General features: G+C 31.4%; 1 protein-coding gene across 3 annotated transcripts in view; it reads right to left on the bottom strand.

The window, feature by feature from the left end:
* Positions 1-27,062, bottom strand: part of LOC145294128 (cilia- and flagella-associated protein 70-like) — a 147,667-nt gene that overhangs the window by 26,559 nt on the left and 94,046 nt on the right. For 2 of the 3 annotated variants that reach the window (XM_080141234.1, XM_080141233.1), the window contains exons 20-24: positions 26,592-26,644; positions 25,856-25,971; positions 23,461-23,754; positions 19,074-19,214; positions 10,827-10,996 (exon numbers count right to left, since the gene is read on the bottom strand). In XM_080141234.1, coding sequence (XP_079997360.1) covers positions 10,827-10,996; positions 19,074-19,214; positions 23,461-23,754; positions 25,856-25,971; positions 26,592-26,644 — 774 coding nt within the window. The remainder of the gene's footprint in view (positions 1-10,826; positions 10,997-19,073; positions 19,215-23,460; positions 23,755-25,855; positions 25,972-26,591; positions 26,645-27,062) is intronic. The other variant, XM_080141235.1, reaches the window with a different exon arrangement.

Genomic DNA, 27,062 nt, shown 5'->3' with positions numbered 1-27,062 from the left:
TTTAAAAGATCATCATTTAAAAGATCATCATTTAAAAGATCATCATTTAAAGGATCATCATTTAAAGGATCATCATTTAAAAGATCATCATTTAAAAGATCATCATTTAAAAGATCATCATTTAAAAGATCATCATTTAAAAGATCATTATTTAAAGGATCATCATTTAAAGGATCATCATTTAAAGGATCATCATTTAAATGATCATCATTTAAAAGATCATCATTTAAAAGATCATTATTTAAAAGATCATCATTTAAAAGATCATCATTTAAAAGATCATTATTTAAAGGATCATCAGTTAAAGGATCATCATTTAAAAGATCATCATTTAAAAGATCATTATTTAAAGGATCATCATTTAAAGGATCATCATTTAAAAGATCATCATTTAAAAGATCATTATTTAAAAGATCATTATTTAAAAGATCATCATTTAAAAGATCATTATTTAAAAGATCATCATTTAAAGGATCATTATTTAAAAGATCATCATTTAAAAGATCATTATTTAAAGGATCATCATTTAAAGGATCATCATTTAAAAGATCATCATTTAAAAGATCATTATTTAAAAGATCATTATTTAAAGGATCATCATTTAAAAGATCATCATTTAAAAGATCATCATTTAAAAGATCATCATTTAAAAGATCATCATTTAAAGGGTCATTATTTAAAAGATCATCATTTAAAGGATCATCATTTAAAAGATCATCATTTAAAGGATCATCATTTAAAGGATCATCATTTAAAAGATCATTATTTAAAAGATCATCATTTAAATGATCATCATTTAAAAGATCATCATTTAAAAGATCATCATTTAAAGGATCATCATTTAAAAGATCATCATTTAAAAGATCATCATTTAAATGATCATCATTTAAATGATCATCATTTAAAAGATCATCATTTAAAAGATCATCATTTAAAAGATCATCATTTAAAAGATCATCATTTAAAGGATCATCATTTAAAAGATCATCATTTAAAGGGTCATTATTTAAAAGATCATCATTTAAAGGATCATCATTTAAAGGATCATCATTTAAAAGATCATTATTTAAAAGATCATTATTTAAAGGATCATCATTTAAAGGATCATCATTTAAAAGATCATCATTTAAAGGATCATCATTTAAAAGATCATCATTTAAAAGATCATCATTTAAAGGATCATCATTTAAAGGATCATCATTTAAAGGATCATCATTTAAAGGATCATCATTTAAAAGATCATCATTTAAAGGGTCATTATTTAAAAGATCATCATTTAAAGGATCATCATTTAAAAGATCATCATTTAAAAGATCATCATTTAAAGGATCATCATTTAAAAGATCATCATTTAAAGGATCATCATTTAAAGGATCATCATTTAAAGGATCATCATTTAAAAGATCATCATTTAAAAGATCATCATTTAAAGGATCATCATTTAAAGGATCATCATTTAAAAGATCATCATTTAAAGGGTCATTATTTAAAAGATTATCATTTAAAAGATCATCATTTAAAAGATCATCATTTAAAAGATCATCATTTAAAAGATCATCATTTAAAAGATCATCATTTAAAGGGTCATTATTTAAAAGATCATCATTTAAAGGATCATCATTTAAAAGATCATCATTTACAAGATCATCATTTAAAGGATCATCATTTAAAAGATCATCATTTAAAGGATCATCATTTAAAGGATCATCATTTAAAGGATCATCATTTAAAGGATCATCATTTAAAAGATCATCATTTAAAGGGTCATTATTTAAAAGATCATCATTTAAAGGATCATCATTTAAAAGATCATCATTTAAAGGATCATCATTTAAAGGATCATCATTTAAAGGATCATCATTTAAAGGATCATCATTTAAAAGATCATCATTTAAAGGGTCATTATTTAAAAGATCATCATTTAAAGGATCATCATTTAAAAGATCATCATTTAAAAGATCATCATTTAAAAGATCATCATTTAAAGGATCATCATTTAAAGGATCATCATTTAAAGGATCATCATTTAAAAGATCATCATTTAAAGGGTCATTATTTAAAAGATCATCATTTAAAGGATCATCATTTAAAAGATCATCATTTAAAAGATCATCATTTAAAAGATCATCATTTAAAGGATCATCATTTAAAAGATCATCATTTAAAGGATCATCATTTAAAAGATCATCATTTAAAAGATCATCATTTAAAAGATCATCATTTAAAAGATCATCATTTAAAGGATCATCATTTAAAAGATCATCATTTAAAAGATCATCATTTAAAAGATCATCATTTAAAGGATCATCATTTAAAGGATCATCATTTAAAGGATCATCATTTAAAAGATCATCATTTAAAGGGTCATTATTTAAAAGATCATCATTTAAAGGATCATCATTTAAAAGATCATCATTTAAAAGATCATCATTTAAAAGATCATCATTTAAAGGGTCATTATTTAAAAGATCATCATTTAAAGGATCATCATTTAAAAGATCATCATTTAAAAGATCATCATTTAAAAGATCATCATTTAAAAGATCATCATTTAAAAGATCATCATTTAAATGATCATCATTTAAAAGATTATCATTTAAAAGATCATCATTTAAAAGATCATCATTTAAAAGATCATCATTTAAAAGATCATCATTTAAAAGATCATCATTTAAAAGATCATCATTTAAAAGATCATCATTTAAAAGATCATCATTTAAAAGATCATCATTTAAAAGATCATCATTTAAAAGATCATCATTTAAAAGATCATCATTTAAAAGATCATCATTTAAAGGGTCATTATTTAAAAGATCATCATTTAAAGGATCATCATTTAAAAGATCATCATTTAAAGGATCATCATTTAAAGGATCATCATTTAAAAGATCATCATTTAAAGGATCATCATTTAAAGGATCATTATTTAAAAGATCATCATTAAAAAAATCATCATTTAAAGGGTCATCATTTAAAGGATCATCATTTAAAGGATCATTATTTAAAAGATCATCATTTAAAAGATCATCATTTAAAAGATCATTATTTAAAAGATCATCATTTAAAGGATCATTATTTAAAGGATCATCATTTAAAGGATCATTATTTAAAAGATCATCATTTAAAAGATCATCATTTAAAGGATCATCATTTAAAAGATCTTCATTTAAAAGATCATCATTAAAAAGATCATCATTTAAAAGCTCATCATTTAAAGGATCATCATTTAAAAGATCATCATTTAAAGGATCATTATTTAAAAGATCATCATTTAAAAGATCATCATTTAAAGGATCATCATTTAAAAGATCATCATTTAAATGATCATCATTTAAAAGATCATCATTTAAAGGATCATTATTTAAAAGATCATCATTTAAAAGATCATCATTTAAAGGATCATCATTTAAAGGATCATCATTTAAAAGATCATCATTTAAAAGATCATCATTTAAATGATCATCATTTAAAGGATCATTATTTAAAAGATCATCATTTAAAAGATCATCATTTAAAAGATCATCATTTAAAAGATCATCATTTAAAGGATCATTATTTAAAAGATCATCATTTAAAAGATCATCATTTAAATGATCATCATTTAAAAGATCATCATTTAAAAGATCATCATTTAAAAGATCATCATTTAAAAGATCATCATTTAAAAGATCATCATTTAAAAGATCATCATTTAAAAGATCATCATTTAAAAGATCATCATTTAAAAGATCATCATTTAAAAGATCATTATTTAAAAGATCATCATTTAAAAGATCATCATTTAAATGATCATCATTTAAAAGATCATCATTTAAAAGATCATCATTTAAAAGATCATCATTTAAAAGATCATCATTTAAAAGATCATCATTTAAAAGATCATCATTTAAAAGATCATCATTTAAAAGATCATCATTTAAAAGATCATCATTTAAAAGATCATCATTTAAAAGATCATCATTTAAAAGATCATCATTTAAAAGATCATCATTTAAAGGATCATTATTTAAAAGATCATCATTTAAAAGATCATCATTTAAATGATCATCATTTAAAAGATCATCATTTAAAAGATCATCATTTAAAAGATCATCATTTAAATGATCATCATTTAAAAGATCATCATTTAAAAGATCATCATTTAAAAGATCATCATTTAAAAGATCATCATTTAAAAGATCATCATTTAAAAGATCATCATTTAAAAGATCATCATTTAAAAGATCATCATTTAAAAGATCATCATTTAAAGGATCATTATTTAAAAGATCATCATTTAAAAGATCATCATTTAAATGATCATCATTTAAAAGATCATCATTTAAAAGATCATCATTTAAAAGATCATCATTTAAATGATCATCATTTAAAAGATCATCATTTAAAAGATCATCATTTAAAAGATCATCATTTAAAAGATCATCATTTAAAAGATCATCATTTAAAAGATCATCATTTAAAAGATCATCATTTAAAAGATCATCATTTAAAAGATCATCATTTAAAAGATCATCATTTAAAAGATCATCATTTAAAAGATCATCATTTAAAAGATCATCATTTAAAAGATCATCATTTAAAGGATCATCATTTAAAAGATCATCATTTAAAAGATCATCATTTAAATGATCATCATTTAAAAGATCATCATTTAAAAGATCATCATTTAAAAGATCATCATTTAAAAGATCATCATTTAAAAGATCATCATTTAAAAGATCATCATTTAAAAGATCATCATTTAAAAGATCATCATTTAAAAGATCATCATTTAAAAGATCATCATTTAAAAGATCATCATTTAAAAGATCATCATTTAAAAGATCATCATTTAAAAGATCATCATTTAAAAGATCATCATTTAAATGATCATCATTTAAAAGATCATCATTTAAAGGATCTTCATTTAAAAGATCATCATTTAAAGGGTCATTATTTAAAAGATCATCATTTAAAAGATCATCATTTAAATGATCATCATTTAAAAGATCATCATTTAAAAGATCATCATTTAAAAGATCATCATTTAAAAGATCATCATTTAAAAGATCATCATTTAAAAGATCATCATTTAAAAGATCATCATTTAAAAGATCATCATTTAAAAGATCATCATTTAAAAGATCATCATTTAAAGGATCATCATTTAAAAGATCATCATTTAAAAGATCATCATTTAAAAGATCATCATTTAAAAGATCATCATTTAAAAGATCATCATTTAAAAGATCATCATTTAAAGGGTCATTATTTAAAAGATCATCATTTAAAGGATCATCATTTAAAGGATCATCATTTAAAGGATCATCATTTAAAAGATCATCATTTAAAGGATCATCATTTAAAGGATCATTATTTAAAAGATCATCATTAAAAAAATCATCATTTAAAGGGTCATCATTTAAAGGATCATCATTTAAAGGATCATTATTTAAAAGATCATCATTTAAAAGATCATCATTTAAAAGATCATTATTTAAAAGATCATCATTTAAAGGATCATTATTTAAAGGATCATCATTTAAAGGATCATTATTTAAAAGATCATCATTTAAAAGATCATCATTTAAAGGATCATCATTTAAAAGATCTTCATTTAAAAGATCATCATTAAAAAGATCATCATTTAAAAGCTCATCATTTAAAGGATCATCATTTAAAAGATCATCATTTAAAGGATCATTATTTAAAAGATCATCATTTAAAAGATCATCATTTAAAGGATCATCATTTAAAAGATCATCATTTAAATGATCATCATTTAAAAGATCATCATTTAAAGGATCATTATTTAAAAGATCATCATTTAAAAGATCATCATTTAAAGGATCATCATTTAAAGGATCATCATTTAAAAGATCATCATTTAAAAGATCATCATTTAAATGATCATCATTTAAAGGATCATTATTTAAAAGATCATCATTTAAAAGATCATCATTTAAAAGATCATCATTTAAAAGATCATCATTTAAAGGATCATTATTTAAAAGATCATCATTTAAAAGATCATCATTTAAATGATCATCATTTAAAAGATCATCATTTAAAAGATCATCATTTAAAAGATCATCATTTAAAAGATCATCATTTAAAAGATCATCATTTAAAAGATCATCATTTAAAAGATCATCATTTAAAAGATCATCATTTAAAAGATCATCATTTAAAAGATCATTATTTAAAAGATCATCATTTAAAAGATCATCATTTAAATGATCATCATTTAAAAGATCATCATTTAAAAGATCATCATTTAAAAGATCATCATTTAAAAGATCATCATTTAAAAGATCATCATTTAAAAGATCATCATTTAAAAGATCATCATTTAAAAGATCATCATTTAAAAGATCATCATTTAAAAGATCATCATTTAAAAGATCATCATTTAAAAGATCATCATTTAAAGGATCATTATTTAAAAGATCATCATTTAAAAGATCATCATTTAAATGATCATCATTTAAAAGATCATCATTTAAAAGATCATCATTTAAAAGATCATCATTTAAATGATCATCATTTAAAAGATCATCATTTAAAAGATCATCATTTAAAAGATCATCATTTAAAAGATCATCATTTAAAAGATCATCATTTAAAAGATCATCATTTAAAAGATCATCATTTAAAAGATCATCATTTAAAAGATCATCATTTAAAGGATCATTATTTAAAAGATCATCATTTAAAAGATCATCATTTAAATGATCATCATTTAAAAGATCATCATTTAAAAGATCATCATTTAAAAGATCATCATTTAAATGATCATCATTTAAAAGATCATCATTTAAAAGATCATCATTTAAAAGATCATCATTTAAAAGATCATCATTTAAAAGATCATCATTTAAAAGATCATCATTTAAAAGATCATCATTTAAAAGATCATCATTTAAAAGATCATCATTTAAAAGATCATCATTTAAAAGATCATCATTTAAAAGATCATCATTTAAAAGATCATCATTTAAAAGATCATCATTTAAAAGATCATCATTTAAAGGATCATCATTTAAAAGATCATCATTTAAAAGATCATCATTTAAATGATCATCATTTAAAAGATCATCATTTAAAAGATCATCATTTAAAAGATCATCATTTAAAAGATCATCATTTAAAAGATCATCATTTAAAAGATCATCATTTAAAAGATCATCATTTAAAAGATCATCATTTAAAAGATCATCATTTAAAAGATCATCATTTAAAAGATCATCATTTAAAAGATCATCATTTAAAAGATCATCATTTAAAAGATCATCATTTAAAAGATCATCATTTAAAAGATCATCATTTAAATGATCATCATTTAAAAGATCATCATTTAAAGGATCTTCATTTAAAAGATCATCATTTAAAGGGTCATTATTTAAAAGATCATCATTTAAAAGATCATCATTTAAATGATCATCATTTAAAAGATCATCATTTAAAAGATCATCATTTAAAAGATCATCATTTAAAAGATCATCATTTAAAAGATCATCATTTAAAAGATCATCATTTAAAAGATTATCATTTAAAAGATCATCATTTAAAAGATCATCATTTAAAAGATCATCATTTAAAAGATCATCATTTAAATGATCATCATTTAAAAGATCATCATTTAAAAGATCATCATTTAAAAGATCATCATTTAAAAGATCATCATTTAAAAGATCATCATTTAAAAGATCATCATTTAAAAGATCATCATTTAAATGATCATCATTTAAAAGATCATCATTTAAAGGATCTTCATTTAAAAGATCATCATTTAAAGGGTCATTATTTAAAAGATCATCATTTAAAAGATCATCATTTAAATGATCATCATTTAAAAGATCATCATTTAAAAGATCATCATTTAAAAGATCATCATTTAAAAGATCATCATTTAAAAGATCATCATTTAAAAGATCATCATTTAAAAGATCATCATTTAAAAGATCATCATTTAAAAGATCATCATTTAAAAGATCATCATTTAAAAGATCATCATTTAAAAGGTCATTATTTAAAAGATCATCATTTAAATGATCATCATTTAAAAGATCATCATTTAAAAGATCATCATTTAAAAGATCATCATTTAAAAGATCATCATTTAAATGATCATCATTTAAAAGATCATCATTTAAAGGATCTTCATTTAAAAGATCATCATTTAAAAGATCATCATTTAAAGGGTCATCATTTAAAAGATCATCATTTAAAAGATCATCATTTAAAAGATCATCATTTAAAAGATCATCATTTAAATGATCATCATTTAAAAGATCATCATTTAAAGGATCTTCATTTAAAAGATCATCATTTAAAAGATCATCATTTAAACTATCATCATTTAAAGGATCATCATTTAAAGGATCATCATTTAAAAGGTCATCCTTTAAATGATCAGTAGTAAAGGGTCCACAGAATTTAGTGCCTGGAAAGTGCATCACTTACCTCCAGTTCGTTTAATAGTGATGCATCTCGGTGTTTCAGATCCTCGTACTTGTCACAAGTTTGATTCTCTAATTCCGTTTCTTTGCAGAGTAGATCGTCGTCAGTTTCTGATACAAGTTCTTCCTCATTATTAGACTCGATCAGAGATCGTGGAGGATTTGGTGCTCCTGGATTTGGTATGATATTATCTGGTTGAGTTGATTCCATTTCTTTTAAGAAGTTTTTAGTATGGGAATTTTAAGTAGCGGTTACTTAAATTTCTTTTTTTCTCTGGAAGTTACTGGCTGCCTCCTGCGACCATAATGCTTAAGTTTCTTAATATTGCCATTTGTTCTTATCTGTACCATCTGACGTCGTAAATCATCTACTGTTATCTATAGATCTAGTATAAACAAGTCTGAACTTGTTTGTTAATCATAAATCATTTGTCATGTAAACTAATCTTACATGCCATAGCCGTTACCTTTATATACTTATAATAAAGTAAACTTAACCCCTCAACCAAGCTTTGCCTTTATGCCTTTACATATATCATACTATAACAATAACTCCCTTTCGTTGCCTTAGCCTTAGCAGTATATGCACTGCTCTATTGTCAGGGACGGGGGGGGGGCATGCCATACTACACACACACATGCCTTAGCTTTTGTCAGCCGATACTTTTAACGATCACTTCTATGAAATTGTTTGATTGTCGTAAGTTACAACATTTTTGTTTACAGATTTAGTTGTTTCTTCTATCGACATTTCATCAATTCCATCAAGTTTTCATATAAGTTTTCTTTTTTAATTTCTCTTTTTAGTTCTTCAATTTCAAGAGCAGATAAGAATTCATTTGTTCTTATTGCATTGGATTGTCTTGCAAGTTTTGCTCTGTTCATTAAAACAGTCTTAGCTCATTTTATCTTCGATGCATTCCTCGTCTTTATCACCTCTTAGAGGGTCAATATTCAAATAACATTGAATCACAATTTTATTTAAAGCCTTATTTTCATTTGTTTTGCGATAGCAGTTCAAGAATTTCTCTGGATGATGGCCTGGGAAGCCTCATTCTTTCCCCTGCAGGACATAGGACCTTCACTTGATTTTCCTGTCCAATTTAAATCATTTCTTAGTTTGATAGTTTTGAAAATTCGTATTGGAATAATACAAGAAATGGTTTGTATAAGATTTTCCTTACTTGCTATTTTTATTGAGATACCATTTCAGAATTGCTTACGATAGCTAAAGACCCAATTTTGGCCATAAAACACCATTAAATCCCACCAAATTTAAAACTGCTGTTGCTTATCATCAGGTATTTACTTAAAGATATACTTTACTGGAGATTTTCTATTGTCTATGCCGTTTGACCCATGGCTGGAGTTATTATTATAATAATAAGCATTATCAACATTGCTATGATTATTTTTAGTAATATTCGATTTAAAATTTAAAAAAACAAATATTATCTAAATATCAATTTATTTCTCTGTACGTTCAGTGTCACAAAAAACATCATCATCACAAACATTAATTAATTAGAAACGAATTATCTCCCTTTAGAATCGTTCTTTATCAGTTAAAAAAGCATTAAAACCATTTCCTCTCTAAAAATAAAAAAAAATTTAAAAAAACATAGCTGTCTGTTTACGGTTTCAAATTGGATATTTTATTTTATAATTAAAAAAAATCATGTTGAGAAGAAACTGTAAGTTTTTATTATTATTATAGATTCTTTTCAAATTAAAAAATGTGCAAATGAATTGACATTTGTTCCTTTATAATTTATATGAAAAAATTATTCAGAATAAAAACAAAACAAAAAAAATGTGCTGTGTGTTGACTTTTCATTGAAAAATAATCTAAATTTTTTAAACCAATTCTTTTTAAAAGTTTAAAAAACAATTTGCTAAAAATTGTTTTAAATTCGTCGTTATTTGTTTTATTTTTTATTCATTTTATTTATGTGTTTTAAAATTTTTCAACTACCGTGGAATTTCCATTGTTTCTGCTAGTTGTAATTATTATTATTGTTGTTAATGTTATTGTGTGTACTTACTAGGAGTTTTCATTCAAGCCATCATCAAAGATTTCTCTCTGTCAACAACCTGTGGTGTTCTCTGGAGTCTAGGTGACAACAAGTCTCCCCAGATCTCCAGTACCCTCCGCCTCTTTCAATAACATTTACAAATGAATTTGTATTATCGCAACAGCCTTTTGCCATCAATTTCTAGCTGGCAGCGGCCATTGGCCAGACTGGAATTTTGGTCACAATAAGCCTTCCCAGTGGAGGTCTGGTTATTGCTTTCTATCTTCTTTGACCCTTCAGATATTTGGTGTGGTACCAACTGATGCCAGCACTACAATTTCTTTCTAATCAATTTTTTTTAAGTACTCACGACAACTGCTTTCATCTGTAAAAGCCATTCAATTGTGACCATAAAAATGCTCTTCTCTGGAACCGGCGCTTGTTCTATGGGTGTTGTCCCTTTCTCATCGCCTAGTAGCGTGCCAGGTCTCAAAGAATCCGGCTGTTTCGCTCTCAGATTATGATTCAATGATTGGTTGCCTGGAAAACACAAATCAAAACAAAGCAGAAAGATTGAATTGTTTGTTTTACAAGAAAGAAAAAATGTTTGTTTCTAAAATGATATTTATTTTTGTTTTTTAAAATGCACCGAATTTATGATTTAGATTTCTTATGCGTTTACTATAACTGTTTTTTCCCCCTAAAATAATATGTGGTGCGGTTATGACGTGAAAAAGACTTTTTTTTTCTTTGTTCTTTTTTTTTCTTTTGTTCTTTAGAATTCTAAATGTGTGATGCGTTTATGACGTGGAATGAACAAAAACATTATTTTCACTTCATTTATTCTAATTCTAATGACTGTTTCGTTTGAACAAAACCAACTAAAACTTATTTTCAAGTCATAAACGCATTATATATTTTCAAATATTGCGCTTGCATGTTATTTTTTTCAAATCAATCATCTTGAGAAAGTCTTGCAATAAGACCGTAATAAGAAAGTAGATTACAGACTCTACTATTGTATAAACAATATCGCTTGAAGAGGTCTCTAGTTACTTGTTAGCTGACCGAAACATGCTCATGAATGTGTAGCGACATATTACTGCTGGAAAATATTCACCTTGAATTATATATATATATATATATATATATATATATATATATATATATTTATGTACAGGGTGTCCAAACTTGTTTTCCACACGCACGCACGTATATACACAACTACGTATATACACCCCAGGCACGCACGCAAGCACACATACGCATTAACCACACATACGTACACACATACGAGCGTGAGGTCACTTCCTTTTTTTCTCCAAACGCATGCGCAGAAAACCAAGGTCCCACGCGCAGCCCCTTTTTCTTTCTCTTTCATCGGGTGGTTTTTGAGCTGACCAGTCGCACCAGATTTCGCCTCCCGACTACCAGTGGCCACTCCTCGTCAAAACATGTGCGCGGACGGTTAGCGACCTGCATACGTTCGCCCTTTCTTTCTCCCCCGTTAAAGCAGCAGTCGCTTTATGTGTGCCTTTTCATTTCCTCCTCACGTTTGGATTTTTCATCTTTTGAAATGAACATTAGCTTTTTATTTTTCTACGAAAAATAAACGTGTTCAAATTTATTCAACAAGCGTTTTCATTCCTTCATTTTCTGTTTGTTTCATTGTATATTTTTGCACCGGTTTGGTGTATTATTATATACTAACCCGTTACAAATTTGGTGACCCCCGAACTTTAAAATGAAATGAACGTTTTTGAAGGAACCACGTGTTGAACTCTAACACAAATATTTACAAAACACACGGAAAATAACCGGACAACCACGTGGAAGAATAACGTCAAACCGCGAACAAAAGACAAGTAAAATAATAATGTCACTACAACCCACGGAAACCCAGCATGAAACAATGACATTGAACATTCCACCCTTCAACCCGGCGAACACAAAAATATGGTTCGTCCAAATACAAGCTTTATTTGACGCCAACCGAATTACCTCACAACGAGCGCGTTATTGCTATCTCGTCGAGAAACTGTCTTTGGAGATAGTGGAAGAGGTTATAGATGTACTTGACAATGTGCCTGAAGAAAACCCATACGACACACTCAAGCAAGCCATTCTACAGCGAACCGGCGTTTCTAATGAAGCCATGCTGCGAAACCTGTTCACACAAGTTGAATTGGGAGACCGCACACCGTCGCAGTTACTACGACACATGAAATCCTTGTTAGGAGAAAATAAAATGTCTGACAGCATTATGCGTAGCTTGTGGATGAATAAGCTACCCGCGACAGCAAAACAAATCCTCGCGCCAATGTCTGAAGAGACGACGTTAGAAAAACTCGCCGACATAGCTGACCGGATACTCGAAAGTTCCCGAAGCCGACAAGTGTACGCACAACAACAGCAACCAGTGCAAACCCGAGACGAGGAGCTAGCGGAATTAAAGTCCACAGTGGAAAAGCTGTCACAACAATTAGCCGACGTTCTCCAAGTATGTCGACGTTACCCCAGTAACTACAACAACACGCGACAAAGGACCAGGCGAAGAAGCTCCAGCAGCAGGCGACACGGTTCACGTGATAGACAAAACATATGCTTCTATCACAGAAAATTCGGCGCGGACGCTCGACGATGCACTACACCCTGTGCGTTCAAAAAAACAGCACAGGGAAACGAATTTTCCAGCCAGTAACGACGACAACTGTAGCTGGAATACACAAAAAAGGTCGTCTGTTTTATATCCGTGACAAAATTCACGGATATAACTTCTTAATAGACACCAGAGCTGAAATCAGCGTCATACCGACACCGCATGGCCATCCAACGGGGACACATTTTCTCACTCTGCAAGCTGCTAACGGGACTAAAATACCCACTTTTGGAGAGAAAATGTTAAACTTAAACCTGGGAATGCGAAGGAATTTTGTTTGGAATTTCACCATAGCCAGCGTGACCACTCCAATATTGGGGGCAGACTTTTTAGCCCATTTTAACCTGTCTGTCGACATGACAAACCATTCGTTAACAGACAACGAAACGAAGATTTCGGTGAGAGGAACCACTTCAAAATTTTTAACCACCGGAATCAGCGCTGCCTTACCCGAAGATGCACACGTCCGCCAGCTACTCCAAAAATATCCTCAACTCTCCCAGCCATTTAAAAATACGGACCCTATCAAGCATAGCGCTAAGCACTACATCAAAACTACAGGACCGCCCGTCTATTCAACCCCCAGACGCTTGAAACCGGATAGATACAAATTGGCAAAATCCGAGTTTCAAGACCTACTCCAGATGGGAATAATACGGCCCTCGAAAAGTGCTTGGTCGTCACCACTCCACATGGTACAGAAAGCTGACAACACCACATGGCGCCCGTGCGGAGATTTCAGGCATTTAAACGCAAAAACAATTCCAGATAGATACCCTATCCCCCACATCCATGACTTCGCCAACGGACTTCAAGGCGCCACAATTTTTTCAAAGCTGGACCTCGTAAAAGCCTATTTTCAAATTCCAGTCGCAGAAGAAGATATACATAAAACTGCACTAACAACACCATTCGGCCTTTACGAGTTCCTTAGGATGCCTTTCGGGCTTAGAAACGCCTGCCAAACTTTTCAACGTTTGATTGACGAAGTTTTCAGAGGTCTGCCTTTCATATTCGCTTATGTGGACGATGTTTTGATTGCCAGCAGAAACCTCGACGAACACAGACAACACCTTGAGCAAACCTTTAAAAGACTATCACATTTCGGACTGAAAATAAACACCGATAAATGTGTTTTCGGCCAACAAGAAGTTAAATTTCTCGGACACTTGATTGACAAGGATGGAATTTCACCTCTACCCGAAAAAGTAAGCGCTATTTCTGATTTTCCTGTACCGACATCTGTCAGACAGGTACGCCGTTTTGTAGGCATAATCAATTATTACCGACGTTTTTTGCCTAACTGCTCTACGTTACTCGCGCCTTTAACGGACATGTTAAAAAATCGGACAAAAAACCAACAGTTAGTTTTGGAGGGACCTGCACTCCAGGCCTTTGAAAAATCGAAAACTGCTTTGGAAAACTTCACCAAACTAACTTACGTCCAAGAGAGCGATACAACGAAACTCACACTAACAACGGATGCATCTGAAATAGCAGTAGGTGCAGTCATTCACCAGATTTCCGACAACAAAATGACCCCTATTTCATTCTTCTCGGCAAAGCTAAACAAGGCGCAGAGTAAATACAGCACTTTTTCGAGAGAGCTACTTGCGATTTACCTTGCAATAAAACATTTTAAACATCTGCTCGAGGGTAGAAATTTTTCCATCTATACGGATCACAAACCCTTAACATTTGCTCTACACACACAGGTCGACAAATACGGCCCTCGAGAAATTCGACATCTCGATTTTATTGCCCAATATTCTACCGATATACGGTACATAAAAGGACACGAGAACATTGTAGCTGACGCTTTATCTCGCGCAACGATTGCTTCTTTAAATTCCGCTCCACTAAGTATGGAATTAATAGCACAAGAGCAATCAGCCGATACCACGCTTCCAGCTATAATGGAAAAGACTTCACTGAAGCTGGAAGAAATGCCGACACCATTCGGAACAACAAACTTCTACTGCGATGTATCGCAAAAACAACCTCGCCCGTATATTTCACCGAGCCTCAGACGACAAGTTTTTAATCACTTTCACAATTTGTCCCACCCAGGAAAACGCGCCACTGTGAAATTAATAGCGGAACGTTTTGTTTGGCCAAATATGAATACGGACATCCGTAGTTGGACCAAAACTTGCGTTCCGTGCCAAAAAAACAAAATACACAGGCACACCAAATCCCCTGCAGGAACTTTCAGTGTACCTGATGCCAGGTTCACCCATGTGCATATTGACTTAGTTGGACCCTTGCCCACTTCAAAAGGGCACACCCATATCCTTACTATAGTCGATAGATTTAGTAGATGGCCGACAGCAATAGCAGTCAGAGACACATCAGCCTCAACGATAGCCAGAGTATTCCTACAGGATTGGATAGCTATTTTCGGAGTACCCTCCGTAGTCACAACAGACAGGGGCGCACAGTTCCAATCAACTCTTTTCGCGGAATTTAATAATTTGTTGGGAACCAGACACATAAAGACTACTGCGTACCATCCGTGCGCAAATGGCATGGTCGAGCGCTTCCACAGACAATTGAAAGCGTCTTTAGCGATGAATGAAAACAGCGCGGACTGGGCAGACAATTTGCCGCTCATACTTTTAGCAATCCGCAACACTGTGAAGGAAGATTTGCAGAGCACGCCCGCAGAATTAGTTTTCGGATCAGCTTTAATTTTACCCGGACAATTCTGCGAAAACAATGCGAATATTGCCCCAACGACAACCTTCGTGACCGAATTAAAACGTAAAATGTCACAATTAAAATTCACTCCAACCAAAAAGACAGACACGAACATTTTCGTTCCAAGGGATGTTCACACCTGTAAATACGTGTTTATCAGGAACGACGCGGTCAAAAAACCACTCCGTCCAAATTATTCCGGACCCTATCTAGTTCTCGACAGAAGTGAAAAATATTTCACTATTTTAAAAAGAGACAAAAGAGACACTATAGCAATTGACAAAATCAAACCGGCATTTATAGACGAACAATTGCACTTGTCCCCTAGTCCAATACAAGAAAGTACACACTCACAAACGGACGAAGAGACTACGAGAAACAATACACCAGAAACAACAACAAAAACTGGGCGAAAAGTTCATTGGCCCAAACATTTCAAACAATATATTACTTATTAAAAACACACATAAAAAAATAAATATAAAAAAAAATACATTTCTATACACATATATATTTTTTTTTCTTTCCCCAGGAGGGAGAGTATTGTCCAAACTTGTTTTCCACACGCACGCACGTATATACACAACTACGTATATATACCCCAGGCACGCACGCAAGCACACATACGCATTAACCACACATACGTACACACATACGAGCGTGAGGTCACTTCCTTTTTTTCTCCAAACGCATGCGCAGAAAACCAAGGTCCCACGCGCAGCCCCTTTTTCTTCCTCTTTCATCGGGTGGTTTTTGAGCTGACCAGTCGCACCAGATTTCGCCTCCCGACTACCAGTGGCCACTCCTCGTCAAAACATGTGCGCGGACGGTTAGCGACCTGCATACGTTCGCCCTTTCTTTCTCCCCCGTTAAAGCAGCAGTCGCTTTATGTGTGCCTTTTCATTTCCTCCTCACGTTTGGATTTTTCATCTTTTGAAATGAACATTAGCTTTTTATTTTTCTACGAAAAATAAACGTGTTCAAATTTATTCAACAAGCGTTTTCATTCCTTCATTTTCTGTTTGTTTCATTGTATATTTTTGCAGCGGTTTGGTGTATTATTATATACTAACCCGTTACAAATTTGGTGACCTCCGAACTTTAAAATGAAATGAACGTTTTTGAAGGAACCACGTGTTGAACTCTAACACAAATATTTACAAAACACACGGAAAATAACCGGACAACCACGTGGAAGAATAACGTCAAACCGCGAACAAAAGACGAGTAAAATAATAATAATGTCACTACAACCCACGGAAACCCAGCATGAAACAATGACATTGAACATTCCACCCTTCAACCCGGCGAACACAAAAATATGGTTCGTCCAAATACAAGCTTTATTTGACGCCAAACGAATTACCTCACAACGAAAAATAAACGTGTTCAAATTTATTCAACAAGCGTTTTCATTCCTTCATTTTCTGTTTGTTTCATTGTATATTTTTGCAGCGGTTTGGTGTATTATTATATACTAACCCGTTACAAGGGTGTCCACAAAATCTGGCTGAATTATGCAGCCAGACTTTGTGGACACCCTGTAGATTATGTAGCCAGATTTTGTGGACACCATGTAGATTATGTAGCCAGATTTTGTGGACACCTGTAAATTATGTAGCCAGACTTTGTGGACACCCTGTATATATATATATATATATATATATATATATATATATATATATATATATATATATATATATATTAGTATTGCTGTAGTTTACTATGATTTAATTCAATCAAAACCCGGTACTTAAAAAAGTGCTCAGTAACAAGTAGAGCAGTATTATAGTATAAATTCTTTTATTTATTCAAATATTATTGGCTACAAATGTGCAGACATATTTTAGGTGCGACTTCTTTCGAAATCCAACCTCATCAAGCGAAAATCTGCAGATGAATTGAAAGTTTAAGTCGTAATTATCTCAATATAAAGCATTTTTTTTTTTTTTAAGAGGAAGGGTATTGAATGAAATATTAAAAATAAAAATAAAGTAAAAAAAGAAAAAAGGAAAGAAAAAAGAGGGTGTAGAAGAGATACCTCCTATTAAACTGGAAAAGCATTTATTTTTCTATTCATTTTGATTTATATACACTTTTGGTTATTTTTAGTTTGCACTAATGACCTTGTAATAAAAACGCTATCGTGAATTGACCCTGACCTGAGCAAGAATCAGTTGATCTGACTACCATGATCTTGAGACAGAATCTCACACCAGTTGACCTCTTACAAATTTTTTTTCTGAGCCAAGAAAGAATTTCAAATATTAAATAAAAAGATCTGAACCATGGATTTTGTCTTGTGGTTGTTGTTCTGTTGTGGGGGAACCACTCTCCAAATGGACTAATCCATCATCCATATAAACTAACTCATGCCGATCCCGAGAGAGGGATCTAATTCCAGAGCGACCCTCGCATGCTCGGTGAATTACCAACACTTTCGTTTGTAACCTTTCCGTTGTTTTCATGTATTTTAAACTGTCATGCATTGTTCTGTTCTTCTTGTAGCTATTTGCAAGCCATAACATGTTCCCAAACAAAATTTGACTACGGGAAAAACACAAGAAAGATGGACGGCTAATGAACCCGAGACAACAATAAAGAAAAGTTTAACACGCCTTTACAGCTATGGGTAGAATTTTTTATAAAAATTGTTCCAGACAAAGCATGAAGCCACTTGATGTAATGGGCTAAAGAAAAATACTACCTTAAGGTCAAAAGCCAGGCAACAATAGGTGTGAGATGGATAGATTCCAACACTTAAAACAGCAATTCTTTCTCCTTTGGCAGAAACATCACTCGTAGACATGTGAGGATTGGAGACAGTGGGTGAAATGGACAGAGAATTACTTAAGAGGTCCTAATTTTCCAAGAGGACTGTTTGGTAAGTATTTGTTTACATTAGACTTGAAGGCGACCATGTTGTAATCGGTTGGGAAGCAGCCTCGTGGTATCTTATTTCACAGATTAAATATTGTAGGAAAGAAACTTTATTCATGGAAGTTCTGTTTGATTTTTGGTAAAAAGGAAAATTATTTGATGTGGTTGTAGTTAGACGAGTTCTTGATGTGAATGTCTTACAAAGATAGCAGGAATTTGAGCTCAGATGAGCACCTATCATGAAACGATACAGTGTAGAGATGCTAACAACACCGCTATCCATAATTGTCTTCTTTCAAATGACAAAATCAATTACTCTAACCCTAACCCTTTTTTCCAGACTAATTCAACAAATTTCTCATCGGAGAATGAACATACGCGAAGGTTTTCTTTCCAGCTTTGGTTTTGGTGTCGATGCTTTGTCCTGTGAATGAATAGAATTTGATCTTATTGCTGATTGGGGAATTGTAGAAGCACTTTGTTCACTGGCTGGAATCCCTTTGAGATCCCCTTCAATTACTGGAAAAAAAAGCATAAAACTGAAATGAGAACATAATTTAACATGGCTTTATTCAATTAGTCCATTGGTTCCCAACCTTTTTAGGTAAGCACCCCCTAAAATTTCTGAACTCGTGGTTTAATACATGGCTGGATTAAATCTAAATTTAATAGTCGCTCAATTAAAATACTTGAGTGCAAAATAGAAGGAAAGCAGTTGACACATTGCAAAAGAAAACAAAAAACACAAAAGAGTAACACACAAACGAATACCCTATTTTTTCATGTAAACTTTTTTCGTACTCCCTAGTATATCTTCTTGCACCCCCAGGGGATGTGAGCACTCCAGGTTGGGAACCCCTGAATCAGACTAAAGTACGGGTACCTGTCCTCTAAAAAAAATGATGGAGAAAAATGTCATATTTTAGAACAAGTATTATTTGAATTATTTAAACTACGTTTTGGATTTTATTCTTCCAACGTTTCAGACAATTTAACCATTTATTGTCTTCAGATCCGTCTTGTCGAACTTGGCAATTTTTATGTTGAATTCAGGAATATGTACAGAAATTTGAAAGGAATCTTTTATTTAATCCACAAGAGAGATTGCCCCTCCCCCATTCCGTCAGCCATGATCGGGTAGAAGTCTTAAGTAATTCACAATTGTATTCTTAGTATCGCCTGCACTGAGAATTGAACCTTTAACCTCCAGACGAGTGTGACTTGAAGGTTCAATTCAAAACGTTAAAAAATTATTAATGATTTTGTATGGATTTTTATTTGATTGATGAAAAAAATAATGTGGTTCAATTAATGAAATAAACATCAGTTTTCTGTTCACCTTTGACTTTTTTTTTGTATTTTCACTCCAAATAAAACAATGCCACTTGGATGTAGGTGACTAATATTTGGGACACAATTTGCAGGGATACTATGTAGGGAGTTGAGCAGCAAGATGTTTGTTTACATTACACTTGAACTTCTGCATGTCAGTACTGGCAGGGAAGCAGGGACCTGAGAGGGAATTCCAAAGTCTAACAGTTCAAGGGAAGAAACTATTAGAGTAAAAGGCTTTATAGCATCTATGGATTTCTACTGTGTAGGGGAGAAATTTTGCTGCTTTTCTGGTTTGTCGGGAGTATTTACATTGAGAGTATACAAAGGCTTGGAGCTTGTAAGGACACGTTCCATTAAAATACTCATAAAATAGGCAACATTCCATCGATGGGACAAAAGGGTTGAAGTATGGTTGACAGAGGGAGACCTATCAAGTTGGCGACTCTTTTTTTAGCCCTGTCTAGGAGAGAAAAGCTAGTAACAGATGCACCGGCCCAAATGACAACAATACTCCATATATTGGCAAATGGTGGCCTTGTAGAGGTACAAGATACTCTCAGGCATAAGTAATCCTCTAGCATGGTAGAGAGAGCCCACCATCTTCACAACAGCCTAGGCAATGCCCTCAATGTAGCTATTCCAACTCCTTTTTCCCATGAACTAAAGAGTTTGAACGAAGTACTTTCAGGTAGTGTATCATTAGCCATAGCTATTAGTGGTTGAGAAGATTTCTTGCAATTATTAAAAGAAAGAAGCTTGAATGTTACCATCGATTTATGTCTCCATTCCACTACAGACTGGAGGTCTACCTCTAAGGTTTCAGCTAATATTTAGTCATTCATTTTCTCCTCATGTTTGTTATAGAGTGTGATGTCATCAGCAAATGTACCCATCTCAGAGACAATTTTATCAGGGAGGTCATTTATGAATAAGAGGAATAATAAGGATCCTTGAGGCACACCCACCTTCATATGTTGATCTGACGTATGACCATCGAGGACAACCCGGACTTTTTTTCTTATTTAAGGAAGATTTGATTATGTTAGATGATTGATACCAGAGTAGAGGAATCAGAGGGAGTTGGAGGTTTTGGAAAAATTCAGAATCAGAGTTGTAAGAATGTTAGAAATCTGAGTCGTGTTATTTAATCTTTAATAATTCAACAGACAGTTGGATTACTAGAAGACTTTGAAATGAGGAATCAGAGTATGATATTTTGGAATTCTATGAGTTGAAATCGCAATTTTTGGAATTCTCGGAGCCAGAGTCAGATCTTATAGCCTTATAATTCTGACTGATTCATTCGATATAGACGTTAGATGTTTTAATTTCTTCATCCAAGTTAAACAATGCAGCAGTATCAGATTTCTATATATACTGTGATAAAAGTTGGGTCGCTAATTTTATGTATGGGTTGAACGGCATAGCGTTTGTATTCAGAATTATGTTTTTTTTAAATAATATTTGAATTAAGAAACATATAAAAAAACAATTTTTATGCATGTACCAACAAGTAAATTAAATGGGATTCATTAAGTCATAAATGAATAAAAATATAGTATAACTGAATAAACGTTACTATTGGTATAAATTATATCTATCTATATATCTGTAAAAGTGAAAGTGTGTGTGTGTGTGTGTGTGTGTGCGTGTGTACACTTTCCTATCAAATAACTCTGTCAGTTTTGGGTCTACACACTCGAAATTTTACATACAAGGTATTGAGATTTGGGAAAATCTTTTTAATCGGGTTTCAGCCACAAATTTTGCTGTTAAGGAGTCAAAGTTCAACGATTTGACCTTGAAGAACTCTACCAAACTCCTCCGCAAACTTTTGGGCTAAACACTTGAAATTTAAGATATAGGTTACTTGGACATGGATCAAACTTTTTAATTTGATTTGAGCCCAAAATAATAAATGCTAAAGGATCATTATTGGGGTCAAATTTTAAAAAAATTGACCTCTGCGGTCTCTACCAAATTATTCAGACAATTTTTGGTCTAAACATTTGAAATTTTAAATAAAGTGTATTCAGACATAAGTCAAGCTTTTTAATAGGTTTTTGGACAAAAAGTTGGCTGCCAAGGGGTCAAATCTCAAAAGATTTTACCGTTGCAGTCTCTAGCAAACTATTAAGCCAATTTTGGTCTAAACATTTTAAATTTTACATAAAGGGTATTCAGATATGCAGCAAGCTTTTTAATCAGTTTTGGGGCGAAAATTTTGTTGTCAAGAAGTCAGAGTTGAAAGAATTGACCTTTGCAGATTCTACCAAATTCCTCCACTAATTTTGGGTCTAAACACTTGAAATTGTAGATGCAGGTTACTTGGACATGGGTCAAACATTTTAATTTGATTTGAGCCCAAAACAATAAATGTTAAGGGGTCAAAACAGACAGAACTATATAGAAGCTAGAAGTAACTGCAAGAAAGAAATAGCGACAGCTAAAAGAGAATTTTACAGAAACCACCAAAAAATGCATTGAAGCACAGAAATTAGGGACCCATGATTTCTGGAAAATCTACAACAGTGTAGTAAATAATGGACAATTCCCCCACTATCCAACAATCATGAGGTTGTTTGCTCAGCAACTGAGAAGGCTAACATGCTTGCCAGTTGGTTTGGCTCAAACTCCACACTGGGCCCTGCAAACCACTCCTCCCTGACTTTCCTTTGTGGACAGACGCCACACTAGATGATCTGAAAATCACCCCTTCTCAGGTGCATGCTATCATAAAAAATCTTGAAACTTCAAGGAAAGCATTAGAGGCTGTCATTATGAGACAATTGAGGATATGAAAGAGACTGTGACGAGGGTTACTGACATGATCATACTAGAGAACTTTCGGAAGTTGTTGGAACGATACAACAAGTGTATTACAGCCAGAGGAGATTACTTCAAAGGAGACTAGAGTTTCATGTGTGTACTTTCAATAAAAGTGCCTATACGAAAAAACAATCTGAAAACTTATTGAAGGCAGATCATATGACTACTTACTCATGACCAATATTTACAGTAACTTCCTATGCTTATATTTAATATTAAATATTAAAACAAATTTAACTCAAATATAACAAGTAAGTAGATAAAACAAAATAAACTGTTTCAAACTAATTTCTCAATTCTTTTTATTTAAAATGATTTATGTCACTAATAGTAGCGTTTGTCTAGAATTGTCCTAATGCACAAAAATAATAGGGAATTTTAAAGCAAAGGTTTGCGTATAACTAACCTGATCAGCCAGGGTGCAGACTGGGTGAGACAACTGGAAGCATGGGTGAATCCGGTGTTAATCATCACCTAGATCCACTAGTACAGTATATTCAAAAAAACTCGCAGGATTTCTTTGTTCTTCTTTGCACCAATGAAAAAAAAACACACACACACAAAAAAAAAAAAAAAACCCCAAAAATCTGAAACTACTCACTGACATTTTCCTGGCTATTTCCCGTTAGCATTTCTGAATGTATTGGTTTGTCGTTTTTTTCATTGGCTTCGATGATGGACACATCAGGCTTTGGTGACACTTCTGTGAGTGATGTATCACTTGTTTTGGGCCCATTCAGTTGCGACAATCCGGTTGGTTGTGACGATACTACAGCGATTGCTACGTCAGCCTCTGTTATATCTTTCGCTAGAAATTTGGTCAGGTTCAATTGGTTGGCTTTAAGGAAAGCCATTTCAGCAGGAATCTCATTGTTTAATGCATCATGGAAGAGTCCTGCCACAAGGAATAGAAGAGTTTATAAGAATGTTTGAAAAACCGTAAAAACTTGTATTTCGAAGGTTTAATATTTTCAAGGTTTTAAAATATTTTAAGAAATAATTTTATATTTCAGTTTTTAAATTTTATTTAATTCTGGTATTTATGTTTTTATTCATTTGTTTATTCATATTTTATTAAGAAATAACTATTATTAGACAGCTAATGACCAAAAACACACAAAATAAAAACAACTCACATTAAATCTAAGTTTCCTCAAGGAAATACATTGATATTACTACAAGTGATTCGACGATTCCCAAAATTTTTCCGATTCCGATACATTTACGATTTTTGTTCTAAATTCCTGATTCCAATACAAGTACCGATTTCGATTTTTTAAAACTTTTTAAACATTTAATTAAAGATTTGATGCTTTTAAAAATGTTCAAATGGCTGTGTGTGTTCTCAAATGTTTTTCTCAAATGTTTTTCTTGAATGTTTTTCTCAAATGTTTTTCTCAAATGTTTTTCTCAAATGTTTTTCTTGATTGAAAATTGTGAGACAAGATTTGCTTTTCTTTTAAAACGAACCTAATTTGCATATTTTATTTATTTATTTATTTTTTTTTTTACACGTTGGTCACCACTTATCAAGGCCCGGAGGCCACTCAAGGATAAGGGTTATTGCGTGTACAGTAATCAAGCATATGTTCGTTGTTAATGTTATTTGAAATTTTCGTAAACACTTAAGAAGAATCAACGATTGATATGCAAAATAAAAAAAGTGTAGGAGCAGAAAAGTTAAAAAAGTAAAAAAAAAAATAAAATAAAAAAAGCCTGTCTTATGCCAAGAATGAATTTCTACATGATAATGTTTTTTTATAAAACATTATCATGTTAACTCTTCTCTACCTTCCTTCTATGAAAAAATTCTATAATTTGGAGTCAAACTCCATCTTCAGAATTTTGTATATTTTTTTCTTTCTTGTTATGTTGTTAAGTTAGAGAAAAGAAAAATCAGTAAAGAGCTGTATGTTGTCCCTCAGCAGTGGTATTTTGAAATTACGGAACGATGCATTGGCTACACAATATTAACATCAGAGGTGTGAGTTCCATGATAGAAGCGTTGATTGAATTTGAATAAAATAAAATATGTATAAGATACGTTTGAAAGCCAAATCAAAACGCAATATCACGAAAATAAATATTTATTTGTTTGAAATTTATAATTTATATATTTCAGGGTCAAACTCCATCCTCATAATTTTGTATATTTTTCTTTCTTTTTTTTTCTTTTATGCCATATTGTTAAGTTGGAGAAAAGAAAATACAGATGATGATAATAATAATAATAATAATATTAGCAAATAAGTTAACACCTTTAGCTAAATAAAATCCTACTTTTATTAGATGGTTACGTGGTGGAAAAAAAACAATTTAGAATTTCGAGTAAGAAAGCAGTTTCGGACATAAATTGAACATAATGGCCCATTATAATGTTTTATTCTTGTATAAGCAAATAAAATACTTATAGAACATAACATTTTCGGGTACTTGTACAGTTTAATCAAGATATAAAAAAATGAAAATATCGAAAAAAGGTTATATTGTACGTATCCGTTTTGGACTGAAGATCTCTGAAAAAAATTAATTTAATTTGATCGAGTAGTTTTTATTTTACAGCAGAAAAACACGTTTTTATGAGAGTGTGTTGAAGTCAGCCATTATGAAATTTGTTGAACACGCCATGGGGAGATAACTCCAGTTAAAGCGCCGACACTCCGTCCCCATCATTATTACTAGGTTTTCTTCCTAAAAATGGAACCTTTTGCTCGGTATTATAAAAAAATTTTTTTTCGCTGTAAAATAAAAACTACTTGATGAAATTAAATTAATGTTTTTTCGGAGAACTTCGTTTCAACACGAATACGTATAATATAACCTTTTTTTTTTCGATATTTTCATTTTTTAATGTCTTCATTAAACTGTACAAGTACCCATTTTCGCTTGATTGTTAACATATATTTGATGTGTTTCTGCATTTTTTAAATTTTCCATTTTGAGAGGTTATAAAAAGTTCTTTAGACTAACAATGCCTATAAAATGAGCTTTCTTACCAAAAAGTGTCCAAGCAACTATGCTTTTTGGAGCAAGCATTAAAACTGTCTCAAAAAACGTTTCTGAAAGTTCGGTGAGATTTTTAAGGCTACTGACGATGGCAAACAACAGAAGCCTGAAAAATATTAAGAGAAAAAAAAAACGTATCAAAATTTATGCTAACAAAATTATATGGAAAGAAATTGATCAAAATCAATAGAAATGAAAAAAACATGACAAAAAAGACATGCGGATTACCAATGTACAGGGTTACCTCCCCTTCACACACACACACACACACACAAAAAGACATGCGGATTACCAATGTACAGGGTTACCTCCCCTTTACACACACACACACACAAAAAAAAAAAGACATGCGGATTACCAATGTACAGGGTTACCTCCCCTTTACACACACACACACACACACACACAAAAAAAAGACATGCGGATTACCAATGTACAGGGTTACCTCCCCTTTACACACACACACACACACACACACACACACAAATACCACCCATGGATTCGTTGATATAATTCGAAATCCTTTTTGTAATCCAATCATATTTGATACAAATAAACTTCAGTCTGTGAATGACTTGTCCATCAAGTTTCAATCATGAATGCCCAACAGTTTTTTTGTTTTGCTGCTATTTGATAATAGACAGGAATATTTTAATGATCGTCTCATCTATAAATCTGACACATGCAGTGAAAAATAAAACACAAAGTTAAAAAAGTTATTTTTACCCATTGAAATTTTCCTGGTCGATGGCAACACACTTTTTCAGGCATTCTTCAGCCTAAAAAATACAAACAAAACATAAAAAAGTATTAAACAGATGCCACGAATGAAAACAAGACTTAATTCCAGCAAATAAAAGCGATTCAAATGTGATTCTATGAAAACTTGAAAATGAAATCATAAAAAAGGATTCAAATCGAACTTAATCCCCTCCCCACCTCAAAAAAATGATAAAACCTTTCTGTTAGTAATTGTCTGTATTTTTGAGATGAGGTGTTTTCATTGATTGAGGTTGTCGGACTGACTTCCTCATCTTGGTTGTTATAGTTACAACGTTTCGGCCGTTTTGCCTTCCGGCCTTCATCAGGTGTTTTGTATCCAACTGGAGAACCGTTGGTTAGGAGTCTCGAACCCAACCCTTTATTATTATTACGGGGGTACCGTGTTCGGACTCTAGCTAGGCTCTGGGACATAGT

Source organism: Euprymna scolopes, chromosome 15 (assembly GCF_053919585.1).
Source record: "Euprymna scolopes isolate OS-2025 chromosome 15, ASM5391958v1, whole genome shotgun sequence".
In the NCBI taxonomy this organism is placed as follows: Eukaryota; Metazoa; Mollusca; class Cephalopoda; order Sepiida; family Sepiolidae; genus Euprymna; species Euprymna scolopes.
This window is presented reverse-complemented; position numbering and strand designations above follow the sequence as displayed.